The following is a 21461-nucleotide window of genomic DNA, read 5'->3' on the forward strand; positions in this document are numbered from 1 at the left end:
CCTGTTGTGGGCATGGGTACACCGCTGGCTGAGCACTCACCAGCTGCATCACTGGGAGTGAAGGTGGCAGGAGCTGTGTTTTCCACACCCAGGCACTTCACCTGGCATAACCATCCCCTTATGAAGGGAAGGAGACAGAGGGTTGGGGCAAGAGTGCATTTAGGCTGGTACTAAGCTTTGAGATGCCCATGGTAAAGTAATGCAAAGATAAGGAATAGAAGCAGACTTCTCTCCAGCCTTTGTATGGATATTCTTCTGGTACCTTCCTACTTTCAAAACCCAGCTACCCTTAGGGAGAGCCTGGCCTCTCTTCCTCTTCAAATTATACATTTATAGATGCTATCACTTCACTAAAAGCAGCTATTCCTTTCAGGACTCTTTTTCTTTGGTTATGTTTCAGTGCAGTGTGCAATGGGAAGGTGGGCTTGGAGAATGGAAACAGGAAAATGAAAACTGGGCAAAGATGAAAGTCCCTTTGTGTTTCCCTCCAGGATTTTGGGGTTAGAAATAAGAAGTGGTTTTGAAAGGCTGCAAGGGTCATGGGCATACACAGTATTGTGCTGTGTGAAGTATTTGATGTGCTTCTTCCTGCTTCCTCTTACACGAGATGGCATCTTGCAGTGGATAGCATGGTTTGGGTAACAGCCTCGTGTTCCTTTTGGGCTCTGGAACAAGCCTGAGCCACACCAGCCCAGGATGGCAGTGGAACCACCAGAGCCCAGTGACAGTTCACATGCTGGAGCCAAGGTCTCTCAAGCTGAGCACTGCACCAGGCTTGGTTTCTGGGAATTTCAGGGCCAAACCTGGTCTAGTTGGAGAATGAACTAGGCCATCCAGTGATGGAGGGTGAGAAGAAACTACTTAATCATGGGCCCATTCTGTAGCATCAACATAATTGCATTTGCTTGAAACTGCTGGCAGGGGCTTTGTAAAAAAAAAAAAAAAAAAAAAAAAAAAAAAAAAAAAAAAAAGCAGTATACAAAAATAACTTTCAGGGAAATTGTATCTTGTTTGTGGACAATGTGAACAAGGGACAATGGCCCAAATGACTGGGTCATCATTGCTGGTTGTGTGCCTGGGCTTGGGTTGGGTTATCACCAGGAGAAAACCATTATGTGTAGAAATCTTTCCTTTAAAAGATTGTAGCAGCTGTCATTCACCAATGCCATGAAAAGGCAACATCCTGGTATCACATGAGAGGTCAGGGACCAGCACTGATGTATAATAGCACTGAAAACATTGGATATTGTCTCCAAGAGTGTCTTTCACACCTGACTATGCAGTTGGGTCAACTGGGCTGACTTATCCTGGTTACAATCCTGGCACATCCCTTGTGCAAGGGATGACAGACATGAGGAGGGAGGGAGAGAGAGATATAAGTCAGTAAACCTATTTAGAGAATAATCAGCCTTTTCGAGGATCTTCTTTTGAACCTCCTAGAAAAGCTTGTCAAACTTCGATTTTTTTGTTTGAGTCTTACTTTTGAAAAGAGAGGTTTCTTGCCTTTCACTTGACCGTGAATGATAAGTGTACGTTTCCACTGACATCTCTTCCTTTTGCCTGGGTAGGTAAGAAAACAGCACCATCCTCTGCCAATCTCTGCTGGTTATCACCTGCTCCATTATAAACTGCTCCATTACAGCTTTTATTGAGATATTTCTTCCTGTAAATTCTTGATGGTTTGGGGAAAATTTTATTCTGCTTGTCTACTAAAAGCTTTCTTAGGCTTTAATCACTTCCATCTGCTGCTTTTTGTTGGCTTTTGGGTCTTAAAGCAGGATTGGGTGCTCAGGAGGTGTGACATGCCACTATCAGTGACCGTGGTCATGTCCTGCAAGAGATCCCATCATCTGCAGCCTCTGACTCACCTGTTCCTCAACTGGTTGACTTGTTGCCTGATTTGATGCCAAGGGGAAGTACGAAGGGACACCTCATTTACATATGAGATGTTGCTGAGCATCCTTTCTCCAGGTCAGCTTGTAAGCTGACCACATGAAGGTCTGGGCCCTGTATCTAATCTTGACCTCGGTATTAGCTGTGATTTCATGTGTCAGTATGTGACTGGGAAAAGGAGGTTATGTTTCCTGCTTAAATCTCTTCTTCAGCTCTGCAGCCATAGTGAGTAACATCAGAACATTAAGGTGTGTGACCATCAAAGATACACTGGCCTGGATTATAAGCTACTGCAAAGATGCCTTTACGTTGCCATCTGAAAGATGTTTTTGAGACAAAGCAGCTTCAGTGTGATAAAACCAGATAGCAGTGTTTAGCACTTGTAATGTTCCTTTGGCTGCAAATCCAGTCATGAGCTGCGTTGTCCTTGGATGCAGGGATGAGTCCCTTCTGTGAGACCAGGCCAGTGACAATGCCCAGCATTGAGTGGAGTCCTTGGCAGAGGAGTGGCTTAAGCATGGTGGTCCTTTGGGCTATGCGGAGGTGGGGTCAATGACAACAGGGCACAGACAGAGCTATCCAAAGGGTCCATCTTCCTTGAGACAGGAGAAGTTAAGGATGGGAAGAGCAAAGTCAATTCTTCCAAGGGCCTTGAAGTGCTCCAAAATCTGAATGGAATCCCTTCCGGGAAGGGAAACAGTTGATTTCCTGTTAGAGATGGCAATACCAAGGCACTGAGATTTGTGTCCCTCTTGTGATGGCATTGAAGAGGGATGCTGTAGGAGAAGTAAGGAAATGGACATTCCTCAGCTTGCACTTGTCTTCCTTTAGCTGCATTGTCATAATTCCCTGTGTGCTTGGAGGGCCATGAACAGGCGCACCTGAGCTGTGACAGTTGTTGGCTTCAGGTTGGGCTGCAGTTCTGTGATACCTCTTTATTGCTGCTCCGTCTCTGAGTCTCTTTAGTTTAGGACCAATGACCTCAGTGAGAGAGAGCATGAAGGAATGTAGAAATAACAGAGGAAATGGGTCCTAGATTTCAGGGCCACGAGTAGGGATTTTTCTCCTTAGTCTTCTAAATTAAGTCCTTTTTTCTCCATCAAGTTCAGAATAACTCAGGCAGATGTCATGGACCTAGAATGGGCTGAATTCAGCTTGGAGGAGTGGATAATGAAAGTAGGGGCTGGTGAAGTAGTTCTTATTCCCGCACACCCCATGCACACGAGGATGACTTTGTGGTGGGACCAACACATGAGCTGCGGACTCTCTGGAGTTTGCCTACACATGCAGATATTTGCCAAGCCCTCCTGTGAAAACTGGGGATGGGATGAGCCTTTTCTCATCCTCACTTAGTCCCCATGTGTCCAGAGCCTGCACACAGGGGAGAGACGGGCCTCTGCCTGCTGGAAGCGTTGGTGTCTATAGGATGGCATGAAGCTTGGGACCTCCCTGCCAGGAGGGGACAGGGAGGCAGGGAGAGGACGAGTGTCCCTGGCCATGGCTGGGCTGGAAATGGCCGCACCAAGGTACCTGTGGGGAAGGTTTCTGCCACAGGCCCTGTGACAAACATTTCTAAAAGGGTTTGCTGGGGATTTCTATGTGCTTTAAAAAAATATCAAAAAATCTGTCTCTTTCTCTTTCTTCTCATGTTAAGGGCCAGAGTATTGGGATAGGGAGACTGGAAATTTGGTATTTCTCTGGGACAGATGCAAAGCAATGAGGTCTTTCCTTTCCCATGGCCTTTCCTTGTGCCATGGTTCCCTCCAGCACTTGTGAGGGGCAGGTTGCTATCTCAGATGAGTAGTAATTTTTTTTTTTCCCTTTTCATATTATAAAATACAAACAAATGACAGAAAAGGTCAGGTGATGGGAGGCAGAAGGGGTTCAACTGGCTCAGAGCTGCAGGGACCGTCGCTTCCTCCCAGAAATGTTACGGTGGTTGTAAGGTCGCATCTTCATTTCCACAAAAGGGATGGAGAACTCGTGGCCTTTCCAATGGTACCAGTTAATTCCCTGGCAGGAGGGAGAGAAAGGCAGAGGGTGAGGAAAGACCCTAACAAGAAACTAGAGTAGGAGAGAAAGGAAACAAGGTTGATTGCTGTAGAGAAGCCAGAAGGAAAAACTTGCTATAGCAGGAGCAAGAAACTCCCCTGTTTCTATGGCTTGATTGCTTTTTTTCCCACTGCTCAAAGGCTGATCAGATTTCAGGTAGGTAATTTTTTTTAATCTAACACACTGCAGCAAATGACTATGGCAGCGTGTGTGAGGCACAAAGCATTAGCCTAGTTGGCTTGAAGGTGGCTCCCTTTGCTCCAGCTGGTGGTGTCATGCCACCAGTTCTGACCCTGGTGCACAAATCACACAGCCCCAGCCCTAACCTAGGCTTGCTGACATGTTCCCCTAGAAGAAATTCCAGAGGCTTTCAGCCCGGCTGTGCCCTTACCTGACTGTGCCGGGACTCTCCGTACTTGCCGTTGAGGTTGGTGCGGTGGCAGTTCTTATACCACCAGGCCCCTTTGTAGGACATGGCACAGTTGGTCACAGCAACATCATTGTCCCTGTCCTTGGTGGAGAACGGGCGTCCCTGGTGATAGGTGAGGGAGTCTCCTGTGGAAAGAGGTGCCATCAAAGGTGATGGAGTTGGAGTTATCCCGTCTTTTCACTAGGAAATTAGGATATTCTGGTTCTGTAGCAACCGTTCCAATCAATGGCTCAAACAGCTGATAGTCTGGAAATAAGGCTAACTGGAATTGTTCACAATTGGTTCATCTAAGGTCCTCTGCTGTCTGTTTAGGATCAGTGCAGACCATAGCAAATCTTAGAGACTGATTGGCTTTGTCAGATAAAGTATTTGGATATGTGTTTGGATCTGAATTTCAGTGTCTCAGAAATTAATTCAATCCCAGATTTTGGCATCCCTGACATCCCGAGGCTTGGCTTTGCTATATAAGTTCAGGATGCTTTCAGCCTTCTTCTTCCCTGTTAGCCAAAGGGAGCTTTTTCTCTCAGAGACCAAACATTCATCTCTTGAACCAAGATGCTTGGCCACCTTTTCTCTCTTTGGATAAGGGGAAGAAGATTTTCGAAGGTGTGCGATGCCTTATTCCACCAAAGCCTCTAACCTCATCCTCACTAGATCACTAGAGAGCTGCTTTTGCATGAAGGAAAAGCTGGAGTAAAATTTGATCAATAGAGTCATGTATTTACAGGAGATATTCTAAATATGCTCCTTGGTAATCCCTAAGGACATATGAGGTGGACCCATGTGTGCAATCCAGCACAGAGACTTATTAGAAAACCTGTTTGCAAGGAACCATTTGCTGAGCTCCCTTAGCTCAAGGTGGAGCAGAAGCTCCTTGGCTGGATGGCTAGAAGCAGAATTTGCATGGCGAAGGGGATGGAATCACGTTTGCATGATGCTGTTACTGCCATCCTTGGCAATAGGTTGGGTCCCTTGTGCCCTGGGATTTGAGGTTAGAGCAAGTGCTTTGTTGCACACCAAGACTCCTGTCACTTGTCTTCCAGTGGCAACTAACTGGTATTGAATAGGGAAATTCTTGCGTCTTGGGTACGTTGTGGTGTTCCACCTAGTACATGGTGAAAGTTTTGACATGGGGGATCAGTTGTATCCCTTCTCCCTTCTTGAGGAAGAGATCCCCTGAGCCCTCTCCCTAGCATCCACTCTTTTCTGGTGGGAAACTCTAACTCTCCTGAATCAACCAAGCAAGTAGGTGTGACTGTCCTTGCAAAACTGGGCAGTGTTTGGCCTCTACGTGAGGAAATGACTCAGAGGATTTCAGATTTTTCCATAGCTGTGGAAAGGCGATAAATACAGCCTCCAGCACGACATCAATAGCCAGCTGTGGCTATTGCCAAGTGAGATGACACCTCTGATGACTGACCTGGTTATTTGAACAGCAATGTCTCTGATATTAAATATTTAATCCCCAATGGAAAGTTCCGTATCCTTAGTGGGATTTATCAGCCTGGTTTACGTGATGGACTGCAGGAAGGCAGGAAGGACTATGGGGTTTTTTTCTTGCCACTCTAGACAAGTGAGATTTCATGTTGGGATTTCCTTTACAGTCTTGGACCAACCAGTCGCAGGATTCCCCAAGATCCTTGCTAGCCATGAGGCTGTACCTGAAGTGCCATTGTAGTCCCCAATTCTCAGTTTGTAGAGGCTCCGGGAGTCCCCAATGGAGAACTTGTCATAGTAGGCATAAGCCGCTTCCTGACCATCCCTCATGTCTATTCGCAGCTCATAGCGCCCCTGGGACGTGATCTTGTGGATGTTGTCCAAGCCTGTCAAGACAGTGAAACACCTGGTGAGACCTGGTGCCCTGACCTGCACTGTGAACAAACAAGGAAAGCTCTAGGCAAATAAAACAGTAGTGGGAAATGAGAGCAAGGAGAGGAATCAAAGAGCAGCAGCACTTGTGGTGAGTCCATGTGTCTCCTGTCACTGCTGGGGTCAGAGCTCTCTGACCCCACTCGAGCTTCTCTTCCCTGTGTCTGTGAATGGTGGGTTCAAGGCCCAGGTTCAGATTTCTTCATACTGCTGAAGCTTGAAACATTCAGCTGTTGAGCCCTGGTACTACTTATGTTGTTGTTAAGCTCCCATAAAAGCCAGAGTGTGTTTAGGCTGCAGATCCTTTGGCTCGTTTTCAGGTTTTGCAGGAGCACACTCAATTTCAGAGCTGTGCTGTCTCCAACTCACTCCTTTCCTGCTTTCATTGGATAGCTGACTTGGTGGCCACCAGTGCAACCTGTAGTCATCCAATGGACAATGATGGGTTTTGGTCCATGAAAACTGACAGCATTACCCCCCTTCTCTCCTAGAGAGAGGAAACTAGGGAGCTGCTGACCTTCACAGTGTGCCTTTATGTGGTGTGCCTCTGCATGAGTTCCTAAGGTAAAGGGCAGGGAGCAAACAGAAGGAAAACTGTCTGACGAAGAAGGTGGAGGAATGTGGCGAAGGGCAAGGAGCCAACAGCTGACACAGTGCTCATGGAACTTAGGTTTGACACAACAATGAAAGGCAACCAGGGAAGGTCATACCCAGCCAAAACTCATCCTCCAAGTTCCCAAAGCCAACCCGGTAATCTGCCCATTTCCGGAAGAAATCGGTCAGCCCATTCTGCCGCCGCTGGAAGACCTGATGTGGAGAAAGACCAGGGGGAAAATAATAATGATGGCGATGAGAAATGGCTTTGCCAGGCTTTGGACACACAAAGTAAAGCTAATAATTTTTCTTTTCATTGTGCCTTTCAAGGGAGAAAATTGCAATGCTCATCATCCAGTTAGCATTAATTGCAGCCATGCAATTAATTCATGTGCAGGTGTAGAAACCAAAGAGATATTAGATAATGTCCAAAGCCAATCAGTGGTAGAATAGGAAGGAATTGGCCTGCTGAAAAAGTTTCTGCTTTAACTAATACATGGTGCCTCTGGTTTTCTAGCACATAATTCTGCTTTGAGCTGGCTATTTCTGTGATATCCAAGGGGACGCTCTGAAGCAGAGTGAGAAGGAAATTTAGTGGCTAGAAATCAGCGTTTGAGGAAGCCCATTTTTTTTTGGTTTTGACTATACCTTTAGCTGAGTTTTGTGTAATGTGTTTAAGTAAGAGTTTGACATGAATAAGATCAAAGCACCATGGCATTATTTACTTACACTGTCAGTTCATCTACGTCAAGACAAGCAGTGTTTGTGCAGTTCAAAAGCCAAACAGGCATTTGTTTCTAAAGTTCTCCTGTGCAGACTCAATTGGGGTGACGCCTGACACCCTCCTTCTGCAGGCAGCATGAATCATTCCCCGTGAAAGCTACCAGCCATTAATTTCATTTCTAGAACAATAAATCAGCTTCACTCACAGATTTTGCTCTCCAGAAGCACTGCAAACATGTCAAATAAATCAAAGGGCATTTCTCCAAGTGTAACTATTATTACCGGAGCGTGGGCCATTCCCTGTGGCGTGGGAAATGAAGCGTGTGATGCTGAGCCTGCTGTCATTCCCATGCTTTGCTTGCTGGCAGGGGCTCAGTTACTTTGTGATGGGGACAACACGCAGGACAAGCACATGGATACTCACAATCCAGCCACCTCCATCAGTGGTCATGTCACAGTACACTGGCACCCGCTGGCTGAGGTCCCCGTTGATGGAGATGGTGTAGACCCCGCTCAGCGTGTCTCCGTTCAGCAGGTGTTGGGCACAGTCCTGAGGGTTAGCAAAGACACGTCCTCCTGCAAAAAAAAAAAAAAAAAAAAAAAAGGCAAAATTCAAGCAAAGAGACACTTTTTCCCCATGCCTCAGGCTCCACTAATTACAATCCAGGAAAAGTCTATCTTGGCTTTTGCGTTCCAAGTAATTCCACAAGATGGTGAGATTTTACATCTGCCGTCAACCTCAGAGAACTTACTGGAAAAAAAAGTGTGCATATATTATTCTTCCATATGTCATATACTGGAAAGGTGCATGGTAAAATCACGATGAATGATGAAGGATGTCACTTCTTGGACCATCTTTCTGCACTGTGTCTGAAACCCTGCGGTTTAAGCTGTCACCAGCATATTTAGACAGCTGTGAAAATACCAAAACCTGTTCTCCTCTCAGGATTGCCAGCTCCAATCAAGTTTTATAACTTTACCCATTTCAGGGAGATTCCCCTGATTCTCCATGCCCTTGGAAATGATGGTGGACTTATGCTGAGTTAATTGTAACTTGCAAGCTGAGCTGTGTGAGATGCTAGAGGCAGGTAGCATGGGCTGTGTGACTGTGCTACCGGTGTTCTCTAATGAGGAAACATCTTTTTTGTGGTCAGAGTTTAGGAGAGTCTTAATTATGACAGTTGTTCTGGCAGTATCAGTATTGGAATGTCATCTCTGGGAACAATCTTTTCTTATTTACGACAGAAGAGGGAAATACATCTTTTTCTTTGGTGTTGGTACATATGGATGATGGAATAAATGATGCAGAACTGGCAATGTGGATGTGGTTTTCAAGGATGTCTCTGTAACAAACTGAGAAGGTGTGAGGCACCTTCAAATCTTCTATGCTGTGTGTGTCCATCACAGTTGTGTAGTGTCTCACAGGACCAAGGCACAACCCTTGTCTGTGGCTTCCCACTTGGGTGTATTCCTCCCCACCTTGTGGCCTGAAGATTTGGAGGTCATTGCTGCGTCCAAATGTTAAAGATCTCCTCTTTTATTCTCCTCATTGTCATGGTCTGTAGCACAGTCTGGTGAGAAATTGTTTGTATTTTATAGTATCCAACAGTGAAAACTTCTTCAACAACAACCTCTTTGGGCTCCCCTGAGCTCTGTGGAGATTGCTTGTTTCTTAATTTATATTCATATCTTTAAGAGCCAAGGAGACCTTGAAAGACATTTCAAACCACTATAAATTATAAATACTGTATCTGTTTCTTCCTTTTGTCTCATCTGTATACAATTCCCCAAGAACCTTATGCAAACATGAAACAAAAGAGGTTGAGCTATTAATATGTCTGAGGGAATAGAAGAACCCCGGGATGTGTACTGTAAGCAGAAGGAAGCAAAACAATTTAAATTAAGAAATTAAGCCTGGGCGGCTTTCCTTTTTTGTTTTTTGGCCTTAAAGACAAGTCCTTGTTCTCTGCAAAGTGCCTTGATACATTGCCAGAGTAAAACTGAATTGCAGATCTGGATGCTTTGATGAGAGATGCTGTCTATGGATTGCATTGCCTTGCTGATACCTCCTGGTTGCTTCTGTCTCATCAGTATTGGGGTAAATGGGGAGAAAGTGACTTGTTGCTAATGTCTATCTTCATCTTCAAAGCAAATTAAATGTGTTGGATGCTGCATCAGCTGGCAATGGACACTAACGTTGCTGAGGTCTGACACTTCTGTTTGATGGAAAAGGGTGCTCTCTTACTTGGGTTTCTGCTGCTTTATCCCACCTGAGAAGTCACCCCCATGCAGCTTCATCCCTGACTCCCAATTCCCAAGCAACCTCAAAGATTTCATGTGTTTTTCTATCAGCTGCCTGAATGGTACTGGCTTTACACACATGTGTAAGAGGCAAGAATAACAGGAAAGCCTGTTTTGAAGATGTGTTAGAGAAGTAATTTCTTCTTTTGTTAACATAAATAGTTTCTGTTATCTCTTAAAAGATTTCCATGTAATGAGATGGGGAAGTGGATCCACAGCAGATTCAAAGAAAACTCTCCTAATTGAACTGGCTGTACAGATGGGAGGAATTTTGGTGGACATCATCTTGACTTCTCAGTGTTGTTGACACCCAGGAAAAACATGATTGGATTCAGCACTGAGCAAGATTCATTCTGTCTGTAAGTGCCCTGGCCTAGCCATGCTCTTCCAAGAGGGTGAGGGACAATTTGCTTTGTTGCTTGGAAATAATCATTTCTGTTGTGAATGATTGCAGAGGATGGGAGCAATGGTGACATTCTCATGCAAGCTTCATTCTTGGAAGAGAAGTATTCTGTCCTTGAGGATAGTGGATGCCCACCTTTTGATTCAAAAGGAAACCATTCCCATTACTTTAGTGCCTTAGGTTTTGAATGCTCTAGAATGAGAGTGGGGAGGAATAATGCAATTAGATAAAGTGCTGGCTCTGCTGTCTGACTCCTGGTGGTGATGGAGATGCACCTGCTTGATATTTCCAGGGATACCACAACCCCGAAAACTTTCAAGATCAAATTCAACAGGGCTCTGAGCAGCCTGATCAAGTTGAAGATGACCCTGCTTGCACTAGATGACCCTTAAAGATCCTTTTCAATCCAAAGTATTCTGATTCTTTGATGTTTGTGAGTAATCAGATCATGTCTACAGCATGGAGACACTGGCTGAGTCCTCTCCCAGGAGCATACCTGTTGACATGTGTTGTTGATTTTAGTGGATATTTTTTCCTCTGCTTATGCACTTGAGGACAGACGTGAGCAGGGCAAAGGGCTTGGTAGATGGTTCCTGGTCTGAAGCTCAAATCCCCTTGCCCTGGGCTGGGTCTTGTGTTTGAATCATAGATCCTTCAGCCATTAACTTGTGTAGCGAAGCAGCACTGTGGGTCATGGCAATGTAAGTACTCCTCTAGGGACCATGATGGAATTCTGCCTGAGGAGGGAAAGGCCCTAAGAGCAGTCCGTTCCTACCAGCATATGTGGGCCAACCTCCACCTGTCTGAGAGGATGCAGGGCGAGTCCTCACCTGTGGTGAAGGTGGTTGAGATGAGGCCACTCCGCATGGCGTTCTGGGCAGCCTGCAGTTGCACGGTGTACTCTGTGGTCTCAGAGAGCCCCTCCAGACGGATCCACGTGTCCTCAGCATCCACAATCAGCTCCTGTACATGGGTCCCAGAAGGAGGTAGACACCAAGAGCAACAGATGAGAAAAGTGATAGGGAGCCTAAAGAGCAAGTGAGGAGGGAAGGGAAGCCCCAAACTACCGCAGCCCTTGGAGCCTGGCTGAGGAGCATTGCATCACTGCTTAAACCCCTGGACTGAGTGAACATGAGACCAGTCAATACAGTCAACATTTCAGATTGGTTTGGGTGGGGGAAAGCAACCTGGTTTGGAGATGGATTTAAATGTTTGCAGTCTGTGTCCTCTGTCTGCTGGGTCTGTTGGGACCTGTGTGCCTCTCAGTATAAGTACTGACTGATTGTCCAGGCAGCACAAGGAATAGAGCTGGCCAAACCTGGTTATCAACCAGTTTTGACTCCGTCGATTCCTGTCATGTTAATTTTTCTGGTTGTCGGCCAGTGCCACAGAGGATTATTGAATCCCTTCTGCAAAGCTATTATCCTCTGGCTGCTGCAAGCCAATCACACCAGCAAAGGAAACCGGACTATTTGCCATGACGTATTTCTGATAGTGTTTGTTGCAGCTCCTCCAGACAGGCAGATGTGCACACACTCACTAAATAATCAAATGTATTATACTGCAGAATTAATTAGCTGTCTGTGCCTATCTTCCTTTTTGCAGGAAGGGCAAATGGCATTTTTAGCATCTCTGCAGAAAAATATTCTCTTGCCTCAGCTTGCATTTCACAAGCTGTGAATTTCTCCTGTTCCTCCAAATTTTCCAGGTAACCCCTCTATGCCCAGACCAGTAGGTGTGCATAATCATTTTGCCTTAGGCGATCTCTTCTTGCTTTTTGCCATCATCCTGCTTAGCGGGAAGTAGTGTCTGCTGTTCTGGTCTCCATGAGTCAGTGAGCATTGTTCTTTTGCTTTGTATGGCTCCTCCTGCTTGTTTTGCCATGGTCTTATTATTCCCTGACTTAAAGAGCCTCTTTTGTGTGAGGACTCACTCACCTTCCTGCTGCCATCAGTGGATCTGTAGGTCATGACATAATTCTCAATCTCTCCCACAGGAGGAACCCAGGACAGCAGGGCGCTCCGCCGTGTGACTTCACTGGCTGTCAGATTTGTTGGAGGATCCAAAACTGCAAGAGCGGATAGGGTCCAAGGGAAGTACAATTGCTGACACACAACCACCTCAGGCTTGGTTCTGAACTCAGTATGCTGAGATTCAACGTTACAACATAGAGCTACAGCCCAAAGTCAATCCTCACCCTCAGTGTCAAGACCTCATCACCCATCCCCAGTCTTGAATAGAGAGCTCTGCAAACCCTCGACGTCCTCCTCTACCTGTGGCCATTGTAAGGGTAACAACTGTAAAATTCATGTGCTATGGGACATGTCAGGCTGTTTGTGAGCAAAATGGGTTGTTTTGTTCTTTTGGACTATGGCCTTGGGCAAAAAAAAGACCTGGTCAGGGGTCTGCTCAGGAAACCACATCCAGGAGAAATCATCAAAAGAAAGGGATGGATGGATGGATGGATGGATGGATGGATGGATGGATGGATGAACGAACGGATGGATGGATGTTAAAAGAATTAAAATAATGGTTGATGCTTGTTGATTAAAATTCTGTTCTTGTGTTTTGCCCTACACTGGTATTTGGGATTGGTGTTTGTGTCCTTTTGGCACATGGCTACCTCTACACCCACACTATGTAGCAAGAGGTTCAGCTCAGCCTTGCTGGCTGCTTTTCCTGGGATGGAAGCATGGCTAGGGATGAGGAGTGAGGGAAGTGATTGTACGTACGAGTAGTGAAGTTGGTGCTGATGGTCTGGCTGGTGAGAGGCCCGCTGGTGGCATACATAGAGACTGTGTAGGTGGTACTGGGCAGCAGGTTGGTCAACTGGTACTCCTGGTTGTCTCCATCCACCAGAATTGTTTCTCCTGCAACTGTAAACAAAAAGGGATGAGTTAGGGTAGACATTCAGGGTGGCTCTCCAAAATGTGTCTGTGGATATGACCTCATGGATAAAAGCATTTCTATTGATGAAACATCCTAAGATATTGTGCAGCAGCTGAGCTGTAATGGTGCTGTTCAGTCTGAAGGGTGGTCTAATTTTTCCTACATTCCCTATAAAACCCAAGGCAAGGGCTCCTTCCCTACTCCCTTTGTTAAGGGCACCCACTGAGCCCTGGGCTTTGGGATGGGAGAGAGGTTGGGGTGAGCTGAAACAGACCCCTGGAGTACCTGCACGACGTGTAAGGATGAGGACGTAGCTTTCCACCTCCGACAGCGGCGGGTTCCACTGCAGCAGCGCCTCGGTGGGAGTGATGTTGGTGGCCGTGACCCCCAGGGGGACATCCATGGCTGCATGGGGGAGAGATCCAGAGAGTCAGAGGCAGTAGGAGACTGGACTATGAACTGGAAGGGCTTCTTGTGACGTATCACTCTATGTCCTGTCCTGCTGCCCAGACACATGTGCCTGCACAGGAGTTACTGCTGCCCAGGCGGAAGTGTAGAGATGTCATAGCTTGTGCTACTCTGCTAGCTGGGCTGTTCGTCCACTCTTTTCTTGATGCCCAGTCTGGCATGTTAGGGGTTTTCTTTAGGTTTTGAGGAGTCTGAGGACAGCAGGTTTTATTCTTGCAGCAGATGCTGTTTGTGACAGGGCTTCCCGAGGGATTATTTCTGGAAATCTGTACTCTGTTTAGGAAAGGTTGTCATGATTGCCCAGCTTCATATTTCTGGCTTCCCTGTGCCTAGTATACAGGTTTATCACTGTTACCCATGACTACCCATGCATATTTGGGATAAAATTTTCCGAGACATACTTCAAAAGCCGACACTGAGCCCTTGTGAGCCCTGCTTATCATCTCCAGCTTGCATCCGGCTGGTGTGAGGTCCAGCTTGCTCTCAGTCACCTGAGTATTAGTGCAAGCAGGGACTGCCAGCCCTGGGCAGGGCTAGACCTGATACTGTTTGATTGTTCCCTGCCCACCAAGAGCTCCTTCCCACCTGTGTACGCAGTGATGGAGGCCAGCTCACTCTCCTCCCGGCCCCGCACGCTCTTCACCCCAATCTCATACTTGGTGGCAGGCTGCAGGTCCTGGAGGATGAACTCGGTGGCATCCCTGGAGATGGCCATACTGTCTGTCCTCCCTGCAGAGATGGAGCCAAGAGCTTTGACGTCATGGTTGGCCCCATCCCTGGGGCTCAGGAGGAGCTTGGGAAGGGAGGGCAGTTCCACAAGACAATGGAGGTAACTGGGGTTTGTGCCTGCAGGTGCACTCCTGTGTGCCCATCACTCTGCTGGCCTGGCCTTTTCAGCATTATCAACAAAACTGGGGCCAAGGGAGATAAGGTGGTCGAAGCAGATGAGGGAGGTGGGATTTCAGGATTGAGCCCTGAATTTAACCATCTCTAGGGAGGGCACTGCTAGAGGCCATTCCAGGTGCCCCTCTGTGCTAAGCTGGCTGCAGTGGTCCCTTCCCATTCTCATCCCAGACACCCCATCCTCTGCCCTGTAGGCAATCCCAGTTAGTGGTCGCTTTGCCCAAGGCACTGAGATGCTGCCTGGGTGAGGGTGCCCTAGTGACTTCCTTGGGCTACTGGATGGAGGGAGGGTTGGCAGCTGTGAGCTCAGGGCATGAACAGGAGTGTTCTGGCCCGTTACCTTCGGCAGCACGGTAGGATATCCTATAGTGGTCGAAGGCAGCGATGGGAGCACTCCAATAGACCACCATGGACTCCTGGGTGACGTTGCCCACCCTGAGGTCCTTCGGTGCATCCATCCCTGTGAGATGGAGCACAAAGAAAAGCTGTGGGAGGCAGGTCCACTCCCCGTGCCCCTGCCTGCCCTCCCTGGTGATGTCCCATGCCTGGTGGGGGGTGTCCCGTGGTACCTGTTGTGATGGAGCCCACGACAGGCTCAGAGCTGATGGTGCCGTGCACGGCCACCAGTGACACCAGGTACTCGGTGGACGGCTGCAAGCCCGTCAGGCTGGTGTGCCTGTGGGTGCCATCCAGTGTGACCTGCTGTTCCTCCTCCTCATCCCGGGGGCTGTAGGTGAGGATGAGGCGATCTGCTGGTGGGGATGGGTCACTCCATGTGACATTCACACTGGAGGATGTCAGCTGGGAGAAGTGCAGCTGTGAGATGGGCCGAACACCTGGAAGATGGAGAGGAGAGATGCAACCCCAACCATCTGCAGATCCTTACATCCACGTTCTTCTCAGTGCTTGTATGGAAATACTTAAAAAAGATGGGAAAGCTGAAGAGCTGGGCTCTCCATTGATCTGAAACTGTGCTGGGATCAAGAGGCAGAACCAGGAGGGGAAAAATAGTGCTTTTCTCAGCTCCACCTGCAAACATCCTCCATCCCAGACCCATATGGTGGGTGATGGAACTGTGCCACAACAGATGGTATGTGTTGTCTGCATTTCATGACAGCAGACTTTTCAGCCAGAGGTCATAGTGAGGTTCCCCAAGGCTTCATTTCTTCTTCTTATGAACACACAGGCTACCCTGACCACAGAGGACAGCAGAGGGCTGTCTGTTTTCCCCAATTCTATCTTGTCCTTTTGGGAGCCTCCAGCAAAACAAGTGTGTTCAGTGTTGCTGGCCAAAGGGATTGTGCCACCACATTGTTAGGGCCATCCTCCTTTTGAGGTCAATTGCTCCACTGTGGACACACTGACCCCAGCTCTCATCCCCATCACCACCGCAAGGGTTTTGGTGCCAGGGCCACAGTGGGCTGGCAGAGATGCCAACAAGGTCTGTGTGCCCTTGCCACCATCTCAGCTTGTGTTTCTCTACCTGTGAACGCATCCACAGTGGCCTCCAGGCTCTGCTGCCGTCCCCTCTCAGCGATGATGGAGATGGTGTACTCTGTCCCAGGCTCCAGCTCCGAGAGGGTGAGCTGGGACTCCTCCTGGGACACTGTCACTTCCGAGGCCATCCCTGAGGCAGGGGTGAAGGTGATGCGGTAGTGGTCGATGGGACCCGTGGCTTTGGTCCAAGCCAGTGAGATGGACGTCTCAGTGGAGGCTGTCACCACGAGGTCCCGGGGGCTGTCAAGCTCTGTGGGAGAGGGTTGGTGCAGATCTTTGTTCCCATGCACGGACTGTCCTATGGGGGCATCTGAGCCACAGGAGCCAGCTGTGCTTGGAGCAGGCAGTGGGGCCAAACTCACCAGTCCTGGCATTCATGGTTGCTGGCACACTCTGCTGGCTGTCCATCACGGCTGAAATCCCAATGCCATACTCCGTTCCCGGCACCAGATCTACCAGGGAGTGCAAAGAACATGAAGGAGTTTGAGAGCAGCACCTGGCAGGGCGACCTCAGGGTGTGTGACCCCTTCTTCCACTTCCCACAGGTGGGGACAGGGGAGGACCCTCCAGAGCATCCCTGGGGTTAGCAGCTCTCCCACGGGTCAGCAGTTCCTCTGCACATTGCAGAAGAGCTGAACCTTTTTGAAAAGCCCTGTGGATGCCTTTGGACAGGAAATTTGGACTATTTTAGCTCAGAAACAAACCGTTTTTAAAAGTTGTTGCTGAGGTCTGCTGTAATTGCTGGCAGTGAGACAGAATCTCCTGTGTGTGTGAGCTGAGATGGGAACGATAAAGTACCTTTATTTTTCTCCAAAGTGATGCAACAGCAAATATTGTCACAGGGTTGGTGTCTTGGAGAGAAATAAATTATGCGGAGTAAATGAAATGCACATTAATTGGGAAAGGTGCAGTCTTTGTGGGAACTGAATCAATCCTGTTCCTTGGGGTAGACATATCCTGAGGTGCCTCTCTCAAGGAACTTTGGAATCGAGCTCCTCCAGCTCCTTTCCTTTAGCACTGCTTTATCTCCATGGGGTATCTCTTGCCTCTCTGCCTGTCACTTCTGCTTGGCTGCTGGTGGCTTTATTCTCCTCTTCCCTCTGCTTCATGATCTTTCCCACAAAGTTAGAAAAAGCCATAAACTCTCCAGCTCAGCCTCACCATGCCTTGCCCAGGGGCAGCATCCCCTGGAGCCACCAAAACCTTTCCCAAGAGGTCAGGAGAGAAGGACACTCTCCTCCCCTGCTTTTCTCTTGCTACAGTGCAGTCTTGGTGATGGGGAGAGGATGGACCCCCTTGGCCCTGCTCAATATGTGTCAAAAGTATTCTGGAAAGAAGAGCCTGGCAGAACGGAAGGAGAAGGAAGAAATGAGCAGGAGGATATAAACCTTTTCCCCAGCTCTTTTGGGACAAGCAAAATTATAGTTATTTCTGTGCAAATGCTGATTTTTAATAGAGACTATGGGTCAGGGCCAGGCTTGCTGCATTTTTAAGCTTAAATCTTTTATATGCTCTGCTCAGTGCCATTCCTCACTGCTTTTCCTGCAGGTAGATGAGACTGGCTGAAAGAATTGCTGCCTGTTTCTATACCATGGATCCCACCATGTCCTGGGTGACAGGGGAAAAAACCCAATGGGTTTTGCACAGCATCCAACAAGACTGGAGGACATGACTACTCTGTACACAATGGAGCTATGGGAGAGGCTCATGTGTCATCCACACTATGACTATCATAATTGTTTTTTTTTTGCTAGCGGAATGTTTTTTTCATTACTTTCTGCTATGACTAGGTTGGGTTTTTTTAAATTGGTTTGTTCATTACATAGTACCCTGGGGACTGGAAGCAATGCACTTGCATGATGATGGAGGCACTATATAAAAATCACTCTCTGCAATTAACTTAAGAATCTGCATCTTTGCAGCTTGCTCTGGTTGGGTTTCTTGCAGCCTTGCCTGAGTCTGCCAGAGCCTTGGCAGCTTTTTTAGTTTTATGGAGAAAAACAAGAGCCTTCAGGCTGCCACATACTCCCAGGCAAGCTCAAGTCAGGCAATGGACATCATCGCAGTGTGTGTCACTGCTGTGCCTCTGCCCAGGGAGGGGGATTTGGCCCATTTTTAATGCTTCTTCTCACCTACAAAGCCAATAAAAGTCCTAAAGGAAAGCTAGCAGGAGTCCAGCACTGAGTCTCTGATCTCATCTTACTTCTCCCCAAGCATCCTCATGACAAACACAGAAGAAACCAGCCCTAACTTCTGCATTCCACATCTTTCAAGATAACTGCTCAAATTGCCTTGCTGCCCTCCAGCTTTTCTTGTGACTCTGCTGCTGTGCCCGTAACTTAACTTTTGACCTTTCCACTGAACTCTCTCCTATAATTCTATATGGCAGATTCCTGAGCCCTTGAAGGTCCTGGGAAAGCAGAAAGTCAGCATGGTAGAACCTGATGTCCTGCACTACTGAAGAACTTCAAGATGAACGAGAGAAAATTTTTGCATTTAATTATTTTCTTTGCTCAAAATATGCCACTGGAGCAGCAAATCCATAGGGTAAGCAGTTCTAATCAAACAAGGAAATCACATCTCACATGGTGCTTTGCTGTGTTGCTGCATAAGGTGTTTGGGGCTTTCCTGGTAGTGAGAGGTGGGTGGTGTTCGTAGCCCCTGTGCTGGCCTGAATAATGTACTACTTAAACCAGCATCTCTATATTTGGATCTGCTTTGAGCTCAATTTGGAAAAAGGCAAAAAACTCAGGCAGCCTGGCTCCCCATCACTGCCCACGGGGCATCATCACCCAGGGCTCTTTCCAAGCAAGCAGAAAAGAGAAGGGTGGAATAATATTTTCCTGTAGATCAGCCTGAACAGACTTCTCATTTCTCACTTTGCTGCTTGCCAGCTCTATTTGCTACCCGCACAGATCCTTGCTGAAGGTGCATTACTTGGAGGGGTGCCCCCAGACCCACACAGGGGAAAATGAGCTCTATCCCAAGGAAAACCTTCTCGCCAGTAAACCCCAAAACAACGTGCCAGCACAAGGGCTACCGAGTCTTGGTGCTGATTTGGGTTCTCCATTGCCCTGCCTGCTGGAGGGGAGGAGGATGAGGGGAGAGGAAGGGCACGTGGGTGCACGCATACCTGCCAGGGTGGCGCGGGTGGTGGGGCCGGTGTGGCGCGGCACCAGGAGCTCGTGGTAGTGCTCCCCGGCCAGGGTGCTGTAGACCAGCCTGTAGCTGTGGGCCTCGGCCTCGCTGTTGTCCCAGGCGAGCTCGAGGCTGCCGGGGCTCCGCGAGCCCACCCGCAGGTTCTTGGGGGCATCGATCTCTGCGCGACACAAGGGAGAGAGGCACCGTCTCACCGCCGGGAACACACCCCGCAGCCCTGCCACCAGCGCGGTGGCAGTGAGACACCAGCGCGGGGCTGCCGGGGTGGGACATCCAGGAGGTCCCGCGTGTGTCCCCTCCTCCCCAGAGCATGTCCTGGCAGGAAGGGCTGGAATATTTGCTCTCGCTTCCTGCTCAGCGCAGACTGCGGAGTGCCACTCGGGAGAGTGATGCAAATGCTGGGCACTCGCAGCATCCTCAGTAAGCTGGTTTGGCAGCTAATTCCATGGTTTTTTTTAAAAGAAAACTCTTCCCCCCCATATTAGAGTACAAGAAATTAAGGCACTGTGAGTAAGACGAAAAGGGCTCTGTAAGTAGCCATGCATTGGCCTGAACTGCACTTAGAAGAAAACCTTGAGCATCTTTACAGGCTCATTCACACTCAGAAATTGCCCAAAGGGTTTGTTTATTGGTGCTGCTTAGGCTGTGTACTGAATCTGCTCTGGTTTGTACAATAAACCCCTCTGGTGAGCAACAGCTTGAGGCTGGGCACCAGCACACAGTGGGTAATGGTGATGGATCTGAGTTTGGGGGGGAATTTTTATGTTGCCTTTTAGCAATAAAGTGAGGAAGGCCAGTGCAGCAAATCAGTTGGGGCAAGCATCTAGTCCAAAATATTTATCTACAGAGATATGTACACATACAATTCACGTACCACAGTTATTACAGTAGGAACCTCATATCCAGCAGTAATGTACATGAAAAATAATTTATATACCATAAACCAGCACAGAAAACAAGCTCTGACTCCTCCTTTATGGCACAGTAAATTAAATATGTTAGCTATCTGCAGGCTTAACTAATTGAAGTTTTACTGACCAGTTAGGGTGTTCAGAGAAGATATAAAATAAGATAACCATGTTTCTGGCTGTGCTGGTTTCAGCTGCTTGACTGCTGATTCCTTGGTCAAGGCACCTGCCTTGGCTCTTGATGCTGAGTGGGAGCAAGTGTCACCTTGAATTCAGACCTGTGCTGAGCATTTTGGTGCTTTCAAGAATTGTGCATTGAGCTATGGGTACTCTTAAGGGCATAAACTGCTGAGTTCTAGAGTTCTAAGCTGTGGGTCTGAACAGGCACTGGAGTTGGTGGGGATGAGTGTCCCAGGCAGGTTCAGCCTTCATGTTGCAGCAAGACATGGCCAAGATGGGGTTGGCTTGGGGCTTATCATCTAAATATGGGGGGTTGAGTCCATCCATGGCTCGTCACTGCCGTCTGGGTTCGCCTGGACTGCCCTGGGGACCATGTGAGCATCCCTGTGGGGCACAGGGGATAAAGAGGGCCTTTTGCACTGGAGGCTTAGTGGCTAAACAGCCCCTACCAGCAGGGGGGCAAAGGGCAGTTTTAGGGTGTGTATTTTAGCGTGAGCCGAATCATTTGCTCTGCCTTACTCCGTGACGGGATGCAAGGCACCTGCATTCAGGTGTCTCCATTCAAACCTGCATTTTAACCATTGTGCTTTCATTCCACTTCTTCCTCCTAGCACGCCTCATTAAACCCCAGCTCACCTGTGTCAGGGGAAAAACCAGGCATCACTAAACCCCCAGATGCAAAAAGCCCTCTGTTTTTCTGCAGATCAAACAGGGACAGCCCACCTGCAGCAAGATGGGCAGCAAGCCCGGGCTTGCCAGAAAATTCACAGCAGTTGTCCCAGCAAGGCCAGCTTAGCTACCTGTGGTGAAGTGGGCAAAGGCGGGCTGGCTCTCGTTGGCACCCCGGAGGGCGCTGACGGCGAGGTGGTAGCGGGCGCCGGGGCGCAGGGCCTGCAGGGAGTACTGGCTGAGGGGGGGCTGCAGGCGGAAGGTGGTCCTGCCGCCCTCCCCGTCCGCCAGCCCGTACTTCAGCACGATGGCGTCCACCTTGGCCCGCGGCGGCGTCCACTCCACGAAGGCCACCGTGTCCGAGACGTCCCGCACCAGGATCTGCGTCGGGCCGTCGATGACTGCGGAGGGGGAGGTGGGGAGGGAAACGGGCACCTGTTATTTTGGGAGAGTTGGATGGGGAAAGGTGGAAGCTTTGGGGACACAGAGATTTTGGGGATGCTTCAGCCTGACCGTCAGAGGG

At 48.4% G+C, this 21461-nt stretch overlaps 1 protein-coding gene across 1 annotated transcript in view; it reads right to left on the reverse strand.

Moving 5' to 3' along the window:
- Positions 1-2173: 2173 nt before the first annotated feature.
- Positions 2174-21461, reverse strand: part of TNR (tenascin R) — a 29747-nt gene continuing 10459 nt past the window's right edge. Inside the window, exons 6-21 of the mRNA XM_066324708.1 lie at positions 21070-21339; positions 19156-19341; positions 16385-16474; positions 16009-16272; positions 15095-15361; positions 14866-14985; positions 14208-14351; positions 13440-13559; positions 12998-13141; positions 12203-12333; positions 11096-11228; positions 7986-8137; positions 6955-7051; positions 6037-6198; positions 4337-4500; positions 2174-3906 (exon numbers count right to left, since the gene is read on the reverse strand). Of these exons, the coding sequence (XP_066180805.1) occupies positions 3787-3906; positions 4337-4500; positions 6037-6198; positions 6955-7051; positions 7986-8137; positions 11096-11228; positions 12203-12333; positions 12998-13141; positions 13440-13559; positions 14208-14351; positions 14866-14985; positions 15095-15361; positions 16009-16272; positions 16385-16474; positions 19156-19341; positions 21070-21339 (2564 nt within the window). The 3' untranslated portion in view covers positions 2174-3786. The remainder of the gene's footprint in view (positions 3907-4336; positions 4501-6036; positions 6199-6954; positions 7052-7985; positions 8138-11095; positions 11229-12202; positions 12334-12997; positions 13142-13439; positions 13560-14207; positions 14352-14865; positions 14986-15094; positions 15362-16008; positions 16273-16384; positions 16475-19155; positions 19342-21069; positions 21340-21461) is intronic.

Source organism: Sylvia atricapilla, chromosome 9 (assembly GCF_009819655.1).
Source record: "Sylvia atricapilla isolate bSylAtr1 chromosome 9, bSylAtr1.pri, whole genome shotgun sequence".
In the NCBI taxonomy this organism is placed as follows: Eukaryota; Metazoa; Chordata; class Aves; order Passeriformes; family Sylviidae; genus Sylvia; species Sylvia atricapilla.